This window comes from Toxorhynchites rutilus, chromosome 3 (assembly GCF_029784135.1).
Source record: "Toxorhynchites rutilus septentrionalis strain SRP chromosome 3, ASM2978413v1, whole genome shotgun sequence".
Lineage (NCBI taxonomy): Eukaryota > Metazoa > Arthropoda > Insecta > Diptera > Culicidae > Toxorhynchites > Toxorhynchites rutilus.
This window is the reverse complement of record NC_073746.1, coordinates 230151970-230174270: the sequence shown is the minus strand read 5'-3', so window position 1 is coordinate 230174270 and position 22301 is coordinate 230151970. Positions and strand designations below refer to the sequence as shown.

The 22301-nt window shown below is 42.2% G+C and overlaps 1 protein-coding gene across 2 annotated transcripts in view; it reads right to left on the bottom strand.

The window, feature by feature from the left end:
• LOC129774039 (diacylglycerol kinase eta) overlaps positions 1-22301 on the bottom strand; it is a 265856-nt gene that overhangs the window by 26755 nt on the left and 216800 nt on the right. For both annotated transcript variants that reach the window (XM_055777737.1, XM_055777738.1), the window contains one exon: positions 17411-17556. In XM_055777737.1, the coding sequence (XP_055633712.1) occupies positions 17411-17556 (146 nt within the window). The remainder of the gene's footprint in view (positions 1-17410; positions 17557-22301) is intronic.

Below are 22301 nucleotides of genomic sequence, written 5' to 3'. Positions count from 1 at the left end.
CATTCCTGCTCCACGGAAGTAAAATCATCTCCTCTGTTTAGAACAGACTTGACTATTACTTCGTCCGTTAACACTTCACTGGTCATGGAAACAGCTTTGTCATCGCAATCTAGTACTTGGTCCTCGAGCCACAGTCGAATTTGCTCGTCCCTTGTATTTGTTCCAGCCATACCGTCTATCAATGTTTCAAGGGATTTAACACCCACAGAAAAATCCTCCACTTGCTCAGACATGATCCACTCATACCCTGGAAAATTCATTGAATATTTTTTTCCAAGAGTTCTCAATGGTAGCCTGACTGATTTCGTCTCATGCTTCAGCAATCCAATCGATGCTCTGCCGTAGAGATACATTTTTCAAACGCTGTTCGAAAGACAAGTCTTCGTTCTTCGCTTTAGCATTAGTTTACGTTTGTATCTCGTTTTCATTGCGTTGATCACTGACTGATCCATTGGCTGACATTCTGCCGTCACATTTGGCGGTAAGTAAATGACTTGAATCAATCCGTCATCACTCTTCAAATCATCACATCCGTCGTAGTGGGCATCACAGTTATCTAAAACTAAAAGTGCAGTTGGCTCTAAACCTCGCTCAACAGAAAACTTACGGACAGCGGGAATAAAATCATCATAAAACCAAGTGGAGAACAACTGACGAGTCATCCAAGCCTTTTTCGAACTATAATAGGACACCGGTAGTGATTCTTTAAATCCACGAGGAAATTCACGAGGGTTGGCGGATATCCCAATGAACATCAGCATCATTTTCTAGGATCCATTAATATTTGTACAAGGTATGAATGTGAATCGTGTTTTGTTGAGTTTATGTCCCGAACTGTCTCGTCTCATAGTGCAGCATGTCATGAGCTTGGTAAAGAGGGCTACTTCATCTGCATTAAAAACTTGAGCTTCTGTCAAACTCATTTGCAATATTTTCTTCATGAGCATTTCTTTAATTTAAGATAAGCCTCCCTATCTGCAGAAGCTTTCTCTCCCGAGACTACCAACATACGCAATCCAAAACGTTGTTTGAAATGGTGCACCCATCCATCCGAAAATCGGAAAACGTGATCCACATAAACTCCATGTTTTTGGACGCATTGAAATAGCAATTCTGCTTTGACTTTGATGGCATATAGATTAACAATAATATTCGACTCACGTTGCTGCAATATCCATAGGTAAAGCGCTTCCTCCATCAATTGAAAATTCTGCTTCTTCGTGGTTTTACGGTTTTCTACGCCATGTTCTCTGAATTTTTCTAGTTTCGACACTTTGTTCTGCACAAATCGGCCAATGGAGGATGCTCCGACACCATACTTTTTCCTGAGTGTTCCGTAGGAACTGCTTCCTGCCTCAAACTCCTCTATTATTGTAACTTTCTCCGCTAAGGTGAGCGTTGTATGCTTTCTTTTTACACCTTCGTTGTTATTCGTCCCAGAGTTCGACGTTGATGTTCCTTCCATCGTGTAAACTGGATAAATTCGAGGCAAATAATTTTTCAATACGTAAAGTTCACGTATGAATTTACTAGTTACCTGTATCGCAAGATTCACGAGAGAGAAAACAAACAATATTTATGAAGCACACGAAGCAGCTACTCACAATACGTATCAACTTTAGCGAACAAAAACATAAACCAAAACAAACAATTCGAGCGCTCCTCGCTTAACTTTGACATTTGTCGATACCCCCCCAATTAGCGAATGATATTCGTTAGATGGGGGGCAGTCGTCTCCCAATTAGCGAACTTGCACTGTAGTAACTTTCTCCGTGTGGAGGCGATCTGGCGTAGCGATAGCATCCATACCTCTCACACAGAGATCACAAGTTCAATTCTCACTTCCGACATTCTTCCAAAAATGGAAGTAAAGGTGACGAACCAGCCGAAATGTGTTGAAAGTCACTATAATAGAGAAAAAAAAACTAACTTTCTCCGTTTTGACCCAATCTCAGCCCCATGACCTACTCTCACCCCCATCGACGGTAGTTAAAATAATCGTTTTATATTATAAAATGAATATTTTGCTGAATATTGTAAAGTCAAGTATCGAAATAACCATTACGTGTTTCAGCAGGCTCCGGCCTTCTCATACTGCAAATCTGGTTCAGAACTGGTGCCTCCTAGTTTACCAGACCCTTGGATTACTTCGTACGGTCATACATGCTGTAGAAGATAAACGCACAAAACATGTCTACTTTGGCCTAGTTCAAGGCCGCGATTCTTCGAACTCTGGACGAAATGCCGATGGAAGTCGTGCGTGCCGCCTGCGACGGGTTTGAAAAACGTTTAAAGCTGGTCAAAAAGGTTAAATGTGGTGTTATTCCGAAACATATGCTGTAAATGATTATCATAATATTACCTTTCATCCAGAACCATATTCATATAAATAAGAATGACTCGCAATATATGTTGTCAAGCGCAAAACTCAAGAACAGATCATCCGATTTGCGATCTTTTATTTTGTGGCGTTCGTCTCTGCCCATAGATCAATGTTACGGTGAGGAAAATCGAAAATTATTTGGAAAATTTTGAAGGTACATGGGAAAATTCGGAAAATTTTATTCCCATATGTTCTCATTCCCAGAAGTCCGGGTTTTATTTTAACGAATTTCAATTTCCGATATAATAATTTTCTTCCGATATCACAACGCAGATAACACTTTCGATGATGTTGTACGCTATCTAGCTTTCAACAGAGTGAGAGGTCGTGCTGGATATCTCATCGCTTTATATAGGGCAAATTTTCTGGATTCGATTCGGTATCATATCCTTCGAGACAATGCGATTCATTCGTTCGAGAACTCGCGAGGTGATCGGACAAGTCTGAGAATCGATCCGATAACGGTGTTTTTTTCACCCAGATTTATTTATTTATTTTTTTTTTCCAAAATATATTTTTTATTAAGGCACATGTGGCGTTAGCCTGACGGGGCCGGGAGTACAATATTTTGACAATTTTTGTCTTACAACTATGTTAGTAATATGTAACCGATTACTCGCGGTTGGCTCGAGGTTAGTATTACAAGTGTTCTCATAATTGGTATGTTGCAGTCTTCGATGCTCTATACGTGTGCCCGACACGGGCTACTTCCTATTGAGATGCAGCTGACCATTAATCAGCAACGCTCCCTAGTCTGTACCCCATATCTAGCGTGTGCGTCTTTCTCGACTCAAGGAATCCAGGATAGAATGGTCACTAGCCGGCGCAATCATCAGTTCGTGTAGAGTTGTCATGAGCGGTACAACCTTTGGCTCTTGTTGAATGATCAGTGGACTGCACAACCTTTGGCCCGTGCATCTGTAAAGAGTGTGTGTATGTATTGCCGCGACTAAGTAAAAGTTTATCGATCGGATAGGAGGGATATGAAACGGGGACACAACGAAGGAAACATCATTAAACGTTGACATCGGCGTTTCTGAGGAACAGGTATAGATGAAGCAGAAGATCAGGATCCCGGCTACCTAAGATATCCCGGACGGGGATATCCGATTGTCTGCCTTTTGCTCTCAGTGCTCTAGAGAGCTGAGAGCGAGCAGCATGGAACCGGATACACGACCAGACAACATGCTCGATGTCGTGGTAGCCATCGCCACAATCACAAAGATTGTTTGCTGCGAGCCCAATGCGATAGAGATGCGCGTTTAGGTTGTAGTGATTCGACATAAGCCGAGATATCACGCGAATGAAATCACGACCTACATTCAATCCCTTGAACCATGCACTCGTCGAGACCTTAGGGATAATCGTGTGTAACCAACGACCGAACTCATCTTCACTCCACATGCGCTGCCAACTAACGAGTGTGTCCTGACGAGGAATGTGAAAAAATTCATTATAGGCAATTTGCCTTTCAAAAAGTGTGCCTTCTGAAGCGCCCACCTCAGCTAGCGAGTCCGCTTTCTCATTCCCCGGAATCGAGCAATGAGAGGGAACCCATGCTAAGGTAATCTTGAATAATTTTTCGACCAAAACACTCAATAGATGTCTTATATGTCACCCAGATTTATATTGTGCTTTTTTTTTCATCAGCGCTTGCGAGTGAAGCGAGCACAATAAAAAGTGGTGCACGATCGAGACGCTGAGGATCCAGTTCAGTACACACATTCATCACACGCTACACAGCAGCGGCAAGTAGAAAATTATTTTTCTATTGTTCCATATATCATTCCTTCAACCTCCTGTGTACGATTTACACCATTGTCCAACATTGTATTTACCAAATCGGCAAGCGTTGGCATTAAGCGGACCTTACACGGTCAACTTTATTGACAATATGATGACATTTGAGAGCATAATGACAGCTGAACATGGCCGACGACGCAGAAATCCGGATTTTCGAGCATCAATATCGTGACATTTCATATGGATGCATGATGTTTACGTTTTACCTCACGGACTTCCAGACTGAGTTGCCAGATATGCAAGCGCACATTTAATTTTTGTTAGTCTTTTTTACGATTGCAATTAAAATTTATAAACTACTGAAATTGTAGGAATCATAAATGGAAGCTTTTGGTTTGGAAAACCGATACTTTGAATAGCAAAATACGGTACTTTTCACGATACAAATCAAAACTTCAAAGTAAACTGACAATGTGATGGTGAGAGAGTGGATGAAACTTAACGTTTTAGGAATTTTTTAACGTTGAACTCGGTCATTCTTTGCGCTAGTGAGCGGGTTGTGTGTTTCTTCACACTTCGCTATAAAATTTGGAGAATGAGAAGATCTGGGAAAATCACAGATGAAAAAACATCATGTGTTAATTCAAGCTACAGTAGAATCCCGATTATCCGCGGAATAGTCGGGCATACTCACCGCGATTAACTAAAATCGCGGATGACCCATTAAAGGACAAAAAAATGCAAACACGAAAAGAGATGTTTCAACATAAAAACATGAAGTGGGTTATATCTATGGTATAACCGCAAGGGTGACGTAGGACTATCGTTGATTTAGAGATCATTTGTTTGAAGTTGAATCCAAATCCATTCTGAATGAATGAATAAATGAATATTTGGGGGACTTCGAAAACGAGAGCGTTACGTTGGAGGCACAAGGTTTTATGCATCCAATATAGGATACGAAAAACCTTGTTCTGAAGAATAATCTTCAGAAGCTTTCCTGCTAACTGCACTTGATTGACAAATCACAAACCCAAATGTATTAGATGGATATTTTATGGATAGAAAACATTAAAATAAACTCTTTCGCTTGAATGTAATTTTCAATTCCAAGGGGAACTGGCAGATTATTTTCCAGCAACGATTAGATATTTCCACATTTTCCTCGATACTGGAAGCCCACCAATGGTTTATGCTAACTCGATAACCATCTGTTAATAGCACTTGATTGAAACATATTTGGTCACAGTGTTACATGGATAGAAAACATTCAAATAAACTCTTTCACATGAATGTATTTTTAAATTCCCAGAGGAACTGGCAGATAATTTTCCGGATCTTTCTCGATGCTGAATGGCATCCAAACGGAAAGAATTCCGCGCGTGTATATGTGTGTGTGTGTGTAGCGGCTCCTTCGAGATCTTCCCGGGGAACCGTTTGTGGCATCACTCTCCTCCTGATGGATTCCCTTCTGGTCTAAGGTGCACAAACAGGCTCTTGGTGACACCGTTCATCCGCGCTTTCATTATAAACGAAGTGCTTCACCACAACAGCGACAACTTGCTCCAATCGCTGTTCAATTAGAACTGAGTGGATTTCCGAGCGGCGCTCGCTTATATACCGATTGTGATTTCAATAGCCTGTTTTGAAAGCAATTTTAAGACTATTGAAACAAATTTTTGGATCAAAAAGTAACAAGTATAGAACGCGTTGACATTTTATCTTTCGAATGAAGTGTTTATCATACCATTTCGTTCAGTTGTTTAGGAGCTATTAACGCTCAAAATCTCGGTCTCCGGCGTAACGCTTTCGTTTTCGAAACATTGATTTTTCACCCCGGTATAGAAATGAAAGACGGAGTCCTACGTCAAAACTATGTTCTATCAATACAGAAATCAATCAACTATCCATCTATAAGGTCGTTTATACCAGTGGCTAAATAATGTAAAAGCCATGACCACAACAAAAGAGCATTGGCCTACCACTCACTAACAAATTCCGGAAAGGCCTATTGATTTACTATGGAACTCGCAGTCACGAATAATCCGCAGGGCGGATCACCCGCTCGCGGATAATCGGGGTTCTACTGTCATAGTCTCATTTATGGAATAAAAACATTTGCTTGCAGATAAAATAACTTGCATATATTTTCGCAAACTAAAATAATCTGGCATCTCTGAAACTGAAAGGAACAGTCTGTATTTGTGAAACGAGTATTATGATGTATTTTTGAGAAGAAAAACCGAATTCTAAAGTGTAAATTATGAATGAAAATTAACTTTTACGAATCAAATTAGTATTCTATGTGAATGCAAATCACTGGTGAGAAAATCATATACAAAAATTATGTCTGAAATTGACGTTATATTATAATAATACATTTTAGTAGGAATATCTGAAAATTCAGGGGAAATAGGTTAAGTTAAGGTTAGGACTACGCGCTTCAACTAATTAAATAATACCAAGTAGATATTTTCATTCAAATTTTACCAATTGAAAATTGCCTTTCAGCCTTCTAATCTGATAGAGAATAGTTTGGATCCCAAACTCAAATGTCGCCACTAGCCATCGCAGATATTTTCGTTGTCTCGGGTTGAGGGCGATATTGACCGTGTAAGGTGGAAAAATATTGATTGAGGTTAGATCAGATGTTTAAAGCCTAGCTGTCACGATATTGAAGACACTTATTGTCAATCCGGTTGATCGTGTAAGGTGCCCATTAGGGGTGTACATTTTTCTTACATTACCGTTGAACTTTTGTTGAAACTTTTTTTCATTTTTGAATTTTATACAATAAAAAATTGAAATAAATATAATTGATATATACCTTGAATAGAAATATAATTTATTTACTCATTTATTTTTTTTATTATTATTCTATACTGTTCACATCGAACAGGTGACTAATTTATTATTATGGCTGAGGGCGGGGAGGATCCCCCATTCACGTCATTGAATGTTTCTGATGCTGACCCACCTCCTGAAGAGCAGGAGGATGAAGCAGACGATGAGGAGGAAAATTCTGTGTATGAAGTAAAAAGTTCTGAAGATGAGGAAATTGATGAAAAACATGATTTTCGTCTAAAGGAATACCCGGAGGGATTCAAAGGTCCATTCATTGTATACTATAGACGAAAATCAAAACCTCTTAATGTCATTCGCATCTCAAAAGAACTAACGCAGAAATTTTCCAATGTTACTGAAATTACTTACGAGTTGTCGTCTCCAGCAGAACCCAAGCGAATGAAATAACGCGCTGTGATCTCTTTGCGATCGAGTATCGCGTATACGTACCCTGTAGCAACGTTGAAATAGACGGTGTAATAAACGAAAAGGGTTTGACTCGAAAAGAGATACTCGATGGTGTCGGTCGCTTCAAGAACTCCTCACTTAAAAGTGTGAAGATTCTTGAATGCGATCGACTGAAATCTGTGTCACTTAAAAATGACAAACGAGTTCTCAATCGGACAAACTATTTTCGTGTGACATTTGAGGGTTCCGCTCTCCCAAACTACGTTGCAATAGGTGCACTTCGTTTACCTGTTCGGTTGTTTGTACCCCGGGTAATGAAATGCAACAAATGTATGAAACTCGGTCACACGACCGCCTATTGTTGCAATAAAAAAACGTTGCGCAGATTGTGGAGAGAGTCATGATGGGACTTCTTGCGCAAAAGAGCGCAAGTGTCTTCATTGCGACGGGGCCTCCCATGATCTTTCTCAATGCCCGGTGTACATACAACGAGGGGAAAAAAATCAAGCGTTCCTTAAAGGAACGTTCCAAGCGGACTTATGCAGAAATGCTTAACGGTTCCGTTCCAACGACTCAGGACAATCCCTACTCCATTCTGCAGAACGACGAGCCTGTTGCTGACGCTCTCAATGCAGGAAGTTCCGATACATCGCAGGGTGCCATTAGGAAAAGAAAAATTACTTCTTTTCCATCACTCCCCAGAAAGAAGACCGGAACTTCCCAAGTTGGAATGAAACCTCGTATCGAACGTGCTGAGAATAGACCGAAGCAAGTACCTCCTGGTTTAAGTGGTTCTTCTACGCACCAGGGGTCCTCAGCACTCCCCGGAGCAGAACCCAACACGTCTGTTCCTTTTTCGCGGTCGAGTCAACAGCCACAATCTGGCTTGCTTGCGCTTTCTGACCTTGTGGACAACATTTTAAATGCTTTAAATATAAATGACATGAAAGAAAAATGTGGTTTTTTTGCAGCGTTCATTTCCCTCGATGCCTAATTCAGTGCAAGAGGTCAAGGATTTGACCACTGTAATACAGTGGAATTGCAGAAGCATCATCCCTAAACTAGATCAATTTAAATTTTTAGTTCATAGTTCTAACTGTGATGTATTTTCCCTCTGTGAAAAATTCAGCCGACGAGCTGAATTTCCACGATTTCAACATTATTCGCCTCGATCGAAATGACTCGTTTGGTGGCGTACTATTGGGGATCAAAAAATGTCACTCCTTCTATAGAGTCACTCTCCCATCGATGACAGGCATTGAAGTTGTCGCTTGCCAGACACAAATCAATGGCAAAGACCTCTGCATTGCCTCGATATATATTCCTCCATGAACTATGGTTGGCCGCCATCAGTTTTTTGATATCATCGAGGCACTGCCGGAGCCGCGGCTAATCTTAGGTGACCTCAACTCCCATGGAACAGCATGGGGTTCACTCTACGATGACAACCGTGCCACTTTGATTTATGATCTGTGCGACAACTTCAAATTGACAGCCGTGCCACTTTGATTTATGATCTATGCGACAACTTCAAATTGACAGTTTTGAATACTGGGGAAGCAACTAGAATAGCCAACCCTCCTGCACGGGCAAGTATGCTAGACATATCACTTTGCTCTTCTTCGTTATCCCTGGATTGCACGTGGAAGGTAATCCAAGATCCCCACGGTAGTGACCACCTGCCAATAATTTTATCGACGGCCAATGAATCAGGTTCTCGTGAGTCAGTCGATATTGCGTATGACCTCACGAAAAATATTGACTGGAGAAAATTTGCAGAAATAATATCTGAAGCACTTGTTTCAATGCATGAACTTCCTCCACTCGAAGAGTATAATTTTATATCGAGTTTGATTTACGAAAGCGCACAAATGAAAGTGAGGAATACTCTGACCGTTGGATTTTCAAATTTGCAAGAAAGGTTTGTCCCGATTCCGTTCCTGTACAAAGCGTTGTACGCGACATTCCGCCCCAATGCGATTATGAGAATTTTTCGATGGTAGAGTTCTCAATTGCCCTCCTCTCATGTAACAATTCAGCTCCGGGGTCGGACAAGATTAAATTCAACTTGTTGAAGAATTTTCCTGACTTGGCGAAACAGCGTTTGCTGAACTTGTTCAACAAGTTTCTGGAGCTGAATATTGTCCCACATGACTGGAGGCAAGTGAGAGTGATAGCCATACGAAAACCCAACAAGCCGGCTTGCGATCACAACTCGTATAGGCCGATTGCAATGTTATCCTGTATTCGTAAATTGTTAGAGAAAATGATTCTACTTCGTTTGGACAAGTGGGTTGAAGCGAACAATTTGCTGTCAAATACGCAGTTTGGCTTCCGCCGAGGTAAAGGGACGAACGATTGTCTCGCGCTGCTATCTTCTGAAATCCAAATCGCATTTGCTCGCAAAGAACAAATGGCTTCCGTTTTCCTCGTTATCAAAGGGGCATTTGATTCAGTTTCAATGGAAATTCTCTCAGAGAAACTTCATAATCGTGGACTTTCACCAATTCTGAATAATTTCCTGTACAATTTACTGTCAGAAAAGCACATGTTTTTCAGTCATGGCAGCTTGAAATCTTCTCGATACAGTTTTATGGGCCTACCGCAAGGCTCCTGCCTAAGCCCCCCCTTGTACAGTTTTTACGTCAATGATATAGATGATTGTCTAACTAGAGATTGCACGTTGAGACAACTTGCAGACGATGGAGTTATTTCCATCACGGGTACTAATCCCGCCGTTCTGCAAAAATCCCTGCAAGATACCCTGAACAACCTGTTCACGTGGGCTCTCAAGCTGGGTATCGAAATCTCTACGGAGAAAACCGAAATGGTCGTTTTTTCTAGGAAGCACGAACCCGCCCAATTCCAGCTTCACCTATCCGGCAAAACGATCAGGCACTCGATGATTTTCAAATACCTTGGAGTATATTTTGACTCTAAATGTACCTGGGGAATACACATTGCGTATTTGAAACAGAAATGCCAGCAAAAATCAATTTTCTCCAAACAATAACCGGAACATGGTGGGGTACCCATCCAGGAGACCTCATTCAGTTATTCAAAACAACGATATTATCAGTGTTAGAATACGGTAGTTTTTGCTTCCGATCAGCTGCCAGGATTCCGTGTATGTCGCTGAAATGGGTGCGATATACTATGCTCTAGGGATCGTTGAAACACTGCCCATCGACCATTATTTTATTTTTTCAGACAGTCTTAGCTCAATAGAGGCAATCCGCTCAATGAAAGTTGATAAACGCTCATCTTATTTCATAACAAAAATAAGACATCTATTGAGTGTTTTGGTCGAAAAATTATTCAAGATTACCTTAGCATGGGTTCCCTCTCATTGCTCGATTCCGGGGAATGAGAAAGCGGATTCGCTAGCTAAGGTGGGCGCATCAGAAGGCACACTTTTTGAAGGCAAATTGCTTATAACGATTTTTTTCACATTCCTCGTCAGCACACACTCGTAAGTTGGCAGCGCATGTGGAGTGAAGATGAGTTACACACGATTATCCCTAAGGTCTCGACGAGTGCATGGTTCAAGGGATTGAATGTAGGTCGTGATTTCATTCGCGTGATATCTCGGCTTATGTCCAATCACTATGTGGCGACTGTAGGCATCGCACCCTACATGACCACATCCATCGTCAACCGAACACACTGACCACGCGATCGCACAATAGACATTGTGCACACATTATATTGGACAGTGTCCCATACAATTAGTCTTACACGCTTCGCCCATCGGGCCTTTGTACATAAATATTCTTTAGTAATAAACTGACTATCGTTCTGAACAGAAGCCTACATTTACTCATCGAGAGGTCCCCCAAATATTGGTGACCCCGACGCTTGATAAGTAGTCGAAACACAAAGTAACCGCGTACCGCGAAAAAGCACTTTTTTTTTGTTTTGTGAATCCGCGAAAAACGATATCTGCAGAATCTCTGCAAATCATGCCGAATTGAAAATGACAGAGCCAGTCGACCAGACCCGAGACGGAGACAACGCTAGCCATGTGAAACCGGAGCCGCGAGAGATGAATGCCGCCATTGTCGCGAAAATAAATTATCCTCCGTTCGACGCCGAAGATGTCGACACTTGGTTCATCTGTATGGAAGCAGCCTTCAGTGTGAACCAAATTAAGCAGGACAAACATAAATTCAACGCACTATTCGTTGCACTTGGTTCACGTGCCAAATTTGTGTACTCCACCATTGCGAAATGTAACCTGTCGCGGGATGAAAACCGCTATCAGACGCTGAAGGACGCCATTGTTGCTCATTTTCGTCCGTCGGAGATGCAACGGTTAACGAGCTTGCTTTCTGGAATGACGCTGGGTGACCAGAAGCCTAGTGTATTGCTGTCCGAGATGCGCCGGCTTGGTGGAACAGGATGTACCGACAGTGTACTGTCCAATCTTTAGCTGCGTGCTCTACCCACCACCGCACGTTCCATCATCACAGCGATGCCATCTTCATCACTTGACGAGCAAGCCAAAGTTGCTGACCAAATCCTGGAAGCACCCACCAACACCGTCGCTACTATTCGTACGAACCAGGAATCGACCATTGCCAAGTTGGAAAGCCGTATTGATGCCCTAACGAGACGTCTCGAAAATGCTTTTTCCGGTGAATTTCGTAGAAGAGAACGTTCTCGCACCCGTTTTGGAAATCGTTCTGCAGAACGACGTAGTTCTACTCCGAGCCAATCAAAGGGTATTCGTCGATGGATTTGCTGGTTTCATTACCGACACGGAGCCAAAGCAACCAAGTGCGAGAAGCACAAAGGGGACAACCCAAGCGTCCCGTGCATTTTCTACGACGGCAACGTCGAAACTTACACTCGTCGTGAAAAAAACTAGCTAGTTCGCAGCCCACCTGCACCCAAGCTCCCTCCACCGCAGACGAACCAGCAAAAATAACCAGCACCGTTTTGAACCGTACTCGCATCTGGCGAATCCACGTGCGCGATCAGAACACACACCATAATTTTCTGATCGACACTGGAGCCGACATGTCGGTCATTCCTCCCACGCCACGTGAACAACTCAACCCTGTGAAAATGAACCAGCTTTTCGCTGCAAATGGCAGCCCCATCAACACGTACGGAACCAAACGCTTGAATATTGACATTGGACTCCGTCGGCCATTCGTCTGGGTTTTCACCATTGCAGATGTGAAATCCCCCATCATCGGCGCCGATTTCCTGAGACAGCATGACCTCCTCGTAGATCTACGACGCAATAAGCTCATCGACAACCGAACCAATCTAGAAGTGAACAACATCAACGCAGTTTCAGAGCCGATGATCACCACCTATGACGTAAACTCGCCCTTCGCCGACATCCTGAAGGAATTCCAAGACATCACTGTGCTCAACCTCAACCGGCGACCACCAAGGCTAAGACCATTCACCACATCATCACCACAGGTCAACCAGTTTTTTGTCGCCCCCGAAGACTGCCGATTGACAAACTGAATGAAGCTAAAGCTGAATTTCGGTTTTTGATGGATCAAGGAATATGCCAACCCTCGAAAAGCTGCTGGGCCAGCCCGCTGCACTTAGTGAAGAACTCCCTTCGGGTTGTTCGAATTCAAGTATATGACTTTCGGACTCCGGAATGCCGGTCAGACGTTGCAGCGACACCTACACGACATTTTGGGTGACCTCAACTTCATTTTTCCATATGTTGATGATCTCTGCGTAGCATCCGATGATATTACGCAGCACAAGCATCACCTGCGTACAGTATTCAGCCGGCTACGTGATAATTGGCTCACCATCACCGTCGGCAAATGCCAGATCGGGCAACCAGAGGTAGAATTCCTCGGCCATCTCATCACTCAGGATGGCATCAAACCAAAACCAAGCAAGGTTGACGCTATCCTCAATTTTCCACGCCCGGTCGTTGCTAAGCAGCTAAAACGTTTTTTGGGAACAATAAATTTCTATCGCCGTTTCATTCCACGAGCAGCCGAAACCCAGCAAATCCTTCACTCGATGATACCGAACAACGTCCGGAACGACCAGACCGTGCTGCAGTGGAGGGATGAGCAGAACGCTGCATTTGAAAAGAGCAAGCTCGATCTAGCTAATGTTGCACTTCTCGCACATCCCTCTGTCGACGCAATTTTGGCCCTGGAAGTCGACGCATCGGGTGCCGCAATCGGCGCAGTTCTGCACCAAATCACCGACCAAGGTCGTCAACCGCTGGCTTATTTTTCCCGCAAACTCAGTGACAGCAAGAAAAACACCAGCACATACGACCGAGAACTGTTCGCCATATACCAAGCAGTGAAATACTTTAAGGATATTCTGTCCGCTCGGAACTTTTGCGTGTATACGGACCACAAGCCGCTCATCACTGCTTTTCAGCAACGTCCAGAGAGAGCAAGTCCGACCCAGCAACGGCACCTCAGCTTCATCAGCGAATATACAACGGACATTCGACACGTACCCGGCGAGGAGAATCGAGTAGCTGACATGTTGAGTCGAATCGAAGCTATTACCAGCACTAATGAAGCTATCGATTTCGACGTCTTCGCAACCGAGCAGAAAACAAATCCCGAGTTCAGCAATTTTTTGTCGGACCCACCGACAAACACAACGATGAAACTGAAGGCACTATCCTCTCTGCTGTCTTCCGTGCCCATCTACTGTGACATCTCTACTGAAGCCATCCGACCATTTGTCCCGAACAGCTTTCGGAATCAGATCATCTCTAAGCTGCACAGCGGTTCACATCCCGGAGTTCGTGCGACCACCAAAATCGTCACGGATCGTTACGTCTGGCCATCGGTCCGACGGGATTGCCGCAACTTCGTAACCAGCTGCATTCCGTGTCAAAAGTCGAAGGTGCACCGTCACAATCGATCTCCAACGTCACAGATTGCTACACCTGGTGAACGATTCGCACACGTTCACATGGACCTCATTGGCCCACTACCACCATCCGAAGGTAACGCTTATTGCTTAACACTAATTGATAAATTTACTCGTTGGCCAGAAGTCATCCCGATCCCCAACATGACGGCAGCTACTGTAGCTCGAGCTTTCGTTAGTTGTTGGATCGCCCGAATCGGAGTACCTATTAACGTAACGACCGATTTGGGAAGGCAGTTTGAGTCCGATCTCTTCAGAGAGTTGACTCGCACTCTCGGCATCACTCATCTTCGCACCACACCGTATCACCCTCAGGCCAACGGGCAGATCGAGAGAGCGCACAGACAACTAAAGGCCGCAATCATGTGCCACCAGAACCCACGGTGGACAGAAACGCTGCCAATCGTGTTACTCGGCATGAGGACATCGCTCAAAGAGGACCTTCAGGCATCAACGGCCGAGCTCACCTACGGTACGACTCTTCGCCTGCCGGGAGAATTCTTCAGAGAGAACAGCAGGAACCTGAAGCCCACTCCGGAGTTCGTTGCCGACTTGAAACAAACGATGGCAAAACTCCGACCTACACCTACAAGCAATCACTCCAGGGAGACGCCATTCGTCCAAAAAGAGTTGGCCACATGCAGTAAAGTGTTTGTGAGAGTTGGTGCCATAAAGCCACCACTATCACCACATTTCGACGGACCATACCGTGTTATCCGCAGGAAGAAGAAGGTATACATCATCGATATCAACGGTAAACCATCTCCGATTTCCATCGACCGACTGAAGGCAGCGTTCGTCCAGGCCGATGAAATATCACCGTCACAGCCGGAGCCCGTACCAGAACCCGAACAATACAAAACTAGATCCGGTCGCCGTGTAAGAATCCCTCGACGCTATTGGCAAAACTAAGGGGGAAGTATTGTGGCGACTGTAGGCATCGCACCCTACATGACCACATCCATCGTCAACCGAACACACTGACCACGCGATCGCACAATAGACATTGTGCACACATTATATTGGACAGTGTCCCATACAATTAGTCTTACACGCTTCGCCCATCGGGCCTTTGTACATAAATATTCTTTAGTAATAAACTGACTATCGTTCTGAACAGAAGCCTACATTTACTCATCGAGAGGTCCCCCAAAACTACAACCTAAACGCACATCTCTATCGCATTGGGCTCGCAGCAAACAATCTTTGTGATTGTGGCGATGGCTACCACGACATCGAGCATGTTGTCTGGTCGTGTATCCGGTTCCATGCTGCTCGCTCTCAGCTCTCTAGAGCACTAAGAGCACAAGGCAGGCAATCGGATATCCCCGTCCGGGATATCTTAGGTAGCCGTGATCCTGATCTTCTGCTTCATCTATACCTGTTCCTCAGAAACGCCGATGTCAACGTTTAATGATGTTTCCTTCGTTGTGTCCCCGTTTCATATCCCTCCTATCCGATCGATAAACTTTTACTTAGTCGTGGCAATACATACACACACTCTTTACAGATACACGGACCAAAGGTTGTGCAGTCCACTGAACATTCAACAAGAGCCAAAAGTTGTACCGCTCATGACAACTCTACACGAACTGATGATTGCGCCGGCTAGTGACCAGTCTATCCTGGATTCCTCGAGTCGAGAAAGATGCACCACGCTAGATATGGGTTACAGACTAGGGGGGCGTTGCTGATTAATGGTCAGCTGCATCCCAATAGGAAGTATCCCGTGTCGGGCACACGTACAGAGCATCGAAGACTGCAACATACCAATTATGAGAACACTTGTAATACTAACCTCGAGCCAACCGCGAGTAATCGGTTACATATTACTAACATAGATAATAAGAAAAATTGTCAAAGTATTGGACTCCCGGCCCCGTGAGGCTAACGCCATATGAGCCTTGATAAAAATATATATTTTGGAAAAAAAATGCGATAGAGATTAGATGCAAATTACCTAGGCTAATCCTATTGTTTTTAAATGGATTGGGTTTTAGGTAGATACAATGCTTATAATAGTTGTATGAAATGATACTCATGTGGCGTGTGCCGCAACAAATGTCTTCGTGATAGACGCTGTTAGTTCAATAGATATTCGCGTCAACGGAATTGATCTTCGCTCGAAAATGGTAATGGATTTTCAGGTGGAATAAGCTCTCCAATCCTTATATATGAAACAAGGGTTTTTTCGTATGTAAACTCATCATCACGAGAGAAGGGATAGTCGTATTTGAGTCGTCTTTACATAGTTGTGTTCGTTTCTACCTAAATTATTTTGATATAATACTTTGGAGAATACTAAAGTAAATAGGACAATTGGAAAAAAATCGACTACGCATATATACGTATCTTATATATAAAAAAATTTTCGCAAGAGTAAATCATCATCACAAGTCAGGTCAGGTCATCACAAGATGGTCAGATTTGAGATGTATTTTTTTCGCGTTAGCTATTGTGGGATTTTAATGAATAGAAGGTGTTGAATTTAACTGGTTTTGAAATGCTTTTTTTTCTTCTTTTTTAGAAATGCGCTTAATTCTACCACAAATTGTAATTCGGGAAACTTCTACTGTTGTCGGTCGCACATGTACAAGAAATAGGACGGGAAATTCAAAAAATTTCATATTTCCGGGTGAAGTTCGCCGGATAAGTAATCAAAGTTTTCAATTTGTTTGAGAAAATATTGGACACGGTGCAGGTTATGGTTGCGGACGTTTAGAAACGTGAATTCCTAGGATTCCTCAGTGAGCATTGGTCTGGTTAGGAATTTGGGATTGAATACGTTGTATCAATTCCACGCCTTTCAAAAAATTGATTAAACGGAAAAATATTAGAAAATAAAAGAGAAAGAAGGGTATTTCAAGAAAAAAAACGCGTTAAAAGTTTTAAAGCAAGCACGTTCTGGTTTATATACCACGTCACTTGAATGGCTAAAACTCGGTAAATAACGTGGATTTCAAAAAATTCTTTCAAGAACATATTTCAAAAATATGAAAAAAATCGATTTTTTCGAATTTCGAATTTCTAGACTAGAATATCCCCTTAAACGTTTTGATTAGATTTCACTGTAAATTTATCCTCTCATGTTCGCCGTGACCCAAAAGTCGATTCTAATAAAGTACTACAATAATTACTCACCTATCCAGCATCTTTGTGCTTGCCTGTTCGTAACGCTCGAGCAACTGCGGCAAGTGGGCTTCATCGTCGCAGGAACCGCCCCAACCCAAAACACGTGCCAGGTCATTTCCGGTGCCTAGTGGAAGCACTGCTATTTGACATTGTTTCTGTATACGACGGATGATACAAAAAAGCAGACGAGAGAAAGGGAGGAAAAGAACACAAAAGGTCATTTGTTTGAAACATTATTTTTGAATAAATACTAATCCGTCGGAAACGAACAAACATACAAGCATTATCATATTTTAGTCTTTTCAAACTCAGCGGAAATATTGGCCTCGACGAAACCATGTGTGCCGAATGAATTCCAGTCTCTCTTCGTCATGATCAACATTCCTTTTTCGCTACCGACAGTGGAGGGCACAAAAGTGTAAATGCCTGAAAATATACCTGTAATCTCTGGATTCATAGAGCTCCACTCTATAAACTTCACAGTGGCAGGTTGCCCCCGTCTAACAGGGTAGCGGAAAATTTATTCACATAGCGAAATCTAGATGAGCGAAACAGGCGGGAGCTTTTATGAACCCATTTTTCTTTTTCCCGTTCCATATCCCAAAGGGATGATATTCAGTTTGCCGTTTTGTTTCCATGAGCCAGCAACAATCTTTTGATACGGATATTCCAAGGTGCACTGAAAAAACGGAGTGGAATAGCTAGGAGCTTATTTTTTGTTCAGAATATTTTGTGCATTATATCGCATTTCATAATAACTTATCCTATGATGCTATTGTAGGATTAATAGCATCATTTTGTAGGTCATGAGTCATACCAAACTCCCAAGCTTATCAAAAATTCGATCCGTCTTCATTTAAAAGTTTACTCATGGTTTTGTTAATATTTCGTGCTGGGTTGTGGTTGAATTATTGAACAAAAAATCAGAATGAAAAGATATTCACTATGAACTGTCAGTCACCAACTGACCGTTATCTCATCATCAAATTTTAATTGAGATAAAGTAACGAAAAGTGATATCACGCATCGAACTTTAACTGTTAATCATGCGAAAAACGTTTACGTTCAGAAAATGAAACCATAGAAACGCAATTCCATTTCCGGACACGTGTTCCTCTTGCTGTTGGTAGTTATTTACAGTGCATTCTACCATCTGACCGAATTTAGTTGGCACGTAATTCTTGTATCATAGAAAATTCATTCGCAATTGGTAGTTCAGATTTTCTCTTCATTTGCATTTCCCATCAGGGACAATTTAGTCGACTAGAGAACATTTTGCGTCCCTTCGTTTTGCACCAATCGTTGGTACGGTCATTGGTAAGGCACTGCCACAGCCATAGGAAACCTCCAAACCGTCCAGCGCAACGCAGTGGTAAAAAGGTGTTTGACCATTCCTTCCAGGCATCGGTTGTCATTCAGCTGTGGTGCAACAGGGTGCGGATAAAGTTGCAAAATTTTCCCACAGAACGGAAACAACCCATTCACTCAATTCCCAGTGGGGTTTTGTTGAATCTAGCTGTCGAATAGAAATAAAAAAGAGCAAAGTATGGCCAAAGTTACAGTCACGTCTTGCTTAGAATACAAATGAAAATGCAAAATGCTCAACTTGGCTCTATTGGAGTGTGATGTTTTGTGCTGTCGTTTTACGGTATCTGTTTTTTTTCTTGGAATACCAGCCAGAATACGAAACCTCGGTTGTGGTTTAACAGGAGCCCCTTTTTGCTCCCGCTTCACGGTCGATCAAACGCTCGGGAAAAACATCTAATAGTATCAAAAGGACGTGACCGGTGTAAGCAGAGTCTCCTTTATGTGATTGTGAGTTGAATGTTACGTTTCGCCAGAGTTGAATGAGGTATCGTTTATACCGGATATTTGGTTTGTGGTTAACACCCTACAGGCTTCTCATAGAATGGGGAACAATAAAAGCATCGGACAGATTAACAATCATGGAACAGAATGAGTCCATTCGTGTGTACTTAGAAATGGAGTCAAAATGGCCCAAGATTTAGCAATACGGTCGTGAAATTGACAAGGGAAAACATACGGGCAGTTTGAAACATATCACAACCCCTGTCCCGTTTTACAGTAAGTGACGACAGACAGAGAAATATAGTTCACTAGAACTGACATTGAACAGCCATAACAGAGGTACGGGCGAAGGTTTTGTAAATAACCGTAAACGTGCGCGGGCTGAATTTAAATGTAGAGTCAACCCAATTAAAATAATCGACACGAATGTCTTAGAAATTAATCGTTCAAAATAAAGAGTTTGGGAATTCCAATCAGTTAATTTGTTGAACGTCTGCATTTCCGACAGACTTGTTGTATCTTAGCAGCCATTCCATGCCAAACCGATATAGTGGTTCTCAGATTTTCGTCAAAAGTGGTAATTTAGTTCTTCATCGCAAAACATTAGACCCGTATTTTTTTTATTTTTTTTATTAGAGTGCTCATTTCCATTTTAGGGTGGTCCGAAAAATCAATTTTATCTACTTTTTCCCAAAAACGACTTTTTCAAAAAATCATAACTTTTGAACCACTGAATCGATTTAGATGGTCGACATGTTAAATTGAAGCTAATGAGGTAGCCTTTCATTAAAAAATATTGAACCTGCAAAACAAATGGATTTTATTTTCCTAAATATTGGTTGTAGCCGTTTTTTATTGTTTTCATGGCTTTGGACTAGAGGGCGCTATATTTTTTTATATTTTCTTGAAAGCTGAGGTTTTACAAAGTTAATCGATGGTTCGAAAAAACAAGTTTTTGCCACTAAAAAAAAACAGGAAGTGGGTCATATCTATGGTATAACCGCAAGGGTGACGTAGGACTATCGTTGATTTAGAGATCATTTGTTTGAAGTTGAATCTAAATCCATCCTGAATGAATGAATAAATAAATATTTGGGTGCTTCAAAAACGAGAGCGTTACGTTGGAGGCTCAAAGTTTTATGCATCCAATATTGAATACAAAAAACCTTGTTCTGAAGAATAATCTTCAGAAGCTTTCCTGCTAACTGCACTTGATTGACAAATCACAAAACCAAATGTATGTGGTCGCAGTATTATATAGATAGAAAACATTAAAATAAACTCGTTTGAATGTAATTTTCAATTCCAAGGGGAACTGGCAGATTATTTTTCAGCAACGATCATTTCTTTCCAGGTTTCTTCTCGATAACCAGCAAACGAAAAGAGTTGCGCGCGTGTATGTGTGTGTGTGGCGGCTGCTTCGATGTCTTCCCGAGGAACCGTATTTCGATGCTGATACTCTCTTGGTCACCTTCTCTTCTCCTTCTGATCGATCGGCTTTTCTGCGCTCCATCACAGTTAAAACAAACTGATTGCATTTCAGGTCAGGTCAGGCCAGGTAATGAATCCCTCGATCCCTCGCCGTTCAGCTCGTTCAGTAACGATGTTGTCTTGTCGATGTCCTCAGGCGTCGTGCACAAATTACGTAACGCCAAAAATCCGGATTTTGAACCCCCCTCCCCTTTCGTAACGCAATTTCCTATCTCTAATAAACAGAAAGTAACGCAACATCTACCCCCTCCCCTCTTATAGCGTTACGTAATTTGTGCACGACGCCTCACGAAAAATTAATGGGTTTCACCACCAGAATATCATTTAGGTATGCTTTTCGTGCGTGATTGAATCGAGAGAAGGTGTGGTTTACGATGGCAATTTGGATGGCAAACTAGAGGAGAATGAACTCTCTGAGTATGAAAATTTCGGCGACTGAGCAATAATCGATAGAAAATTATATAATTTTCGCGAAACGAAACATTTTCCGTTGCGCGCGCATATAATATTGGATGGGAAAGAATTATCTTCAGAAGCTTTCCAGCTAATTACACTTGATTGAAAAAGTACGAAATCAAATGTATTTGGTCGCTGTGTTATATGGTTAGAAAACATTAAAATAAACTCTTTCGCATGAATGTATTTTTCAATTCCCAGGGAACTGGCAGATTATTCTTCAGCAACGATTAGATCTGTCCGGAATTTTCTCGATGCTGTATGGCATCCAAACGAAAATTCTCGTATCAGTTTGGCCTGCAAAAAACTTTTCTGAACTCTAATTCATCAAATTTGGAACCCTGAAAAGGGCCGTTGATTATATGCTAAGCTAATATAGCACCCTCTCCTTGGATTCGACGGGCCAGCTGAATGTCCTTGGGCATGATGTGACGCGTTTTGCGTGGATAGCACACAAATTTGTATCTTCGAATAAGCCTCCTGCAGCGTCATAACCGCGGAACTTTGGAAGCGCAAGTCGGTTTTGAAGTCATGAGCATTTTCACGAACCAAATGCTGCAAAGGTAGCTTGCGGATCAGCAAATTGGGTCGACTTCTGATAGCGACGAATTTCATGCGAAGTTCCCGATCGATAGCGATGTGGCTTCTTCGCGCTTCCGGCGGGTAGTGCGCTTATCCGAGCTGCTTTCGGGGTGCCTTACCACCGAAAGACTAACGAGCTGTCTGCTTAGTCCCGATGAAACGAATCCTCACGGTGCGAGAGTAGAGTAAGAAATGAACGAAGGCACTTTTTTTCACTTAAATTCTTTTTATTTCTTAATTTGGTTTACATTATAATATAATACTACATTTCAAGTGATCAACCTAGGGTTCTACATCTTTAAATTGCAATGTCAAGTTCTGTAAAGATATTCATCATACACATTATCCGTTTGTTTCATATTCCTATTGTAAGATCATGCCTAAACTTTTCTTAGTTTTTTGTTACCTTTTTTTTATACCTAAATCTAACTTATAAGATACCCTCCCCAAATTATTTACATTGTCCCAACTTAAACTACTTATCTAACTGGAAATAAATATATCTACCCTAATCCCAAAGCCGTTACCTTGAAAGGTAACGACTAGAAAGTCAGGTAGCATA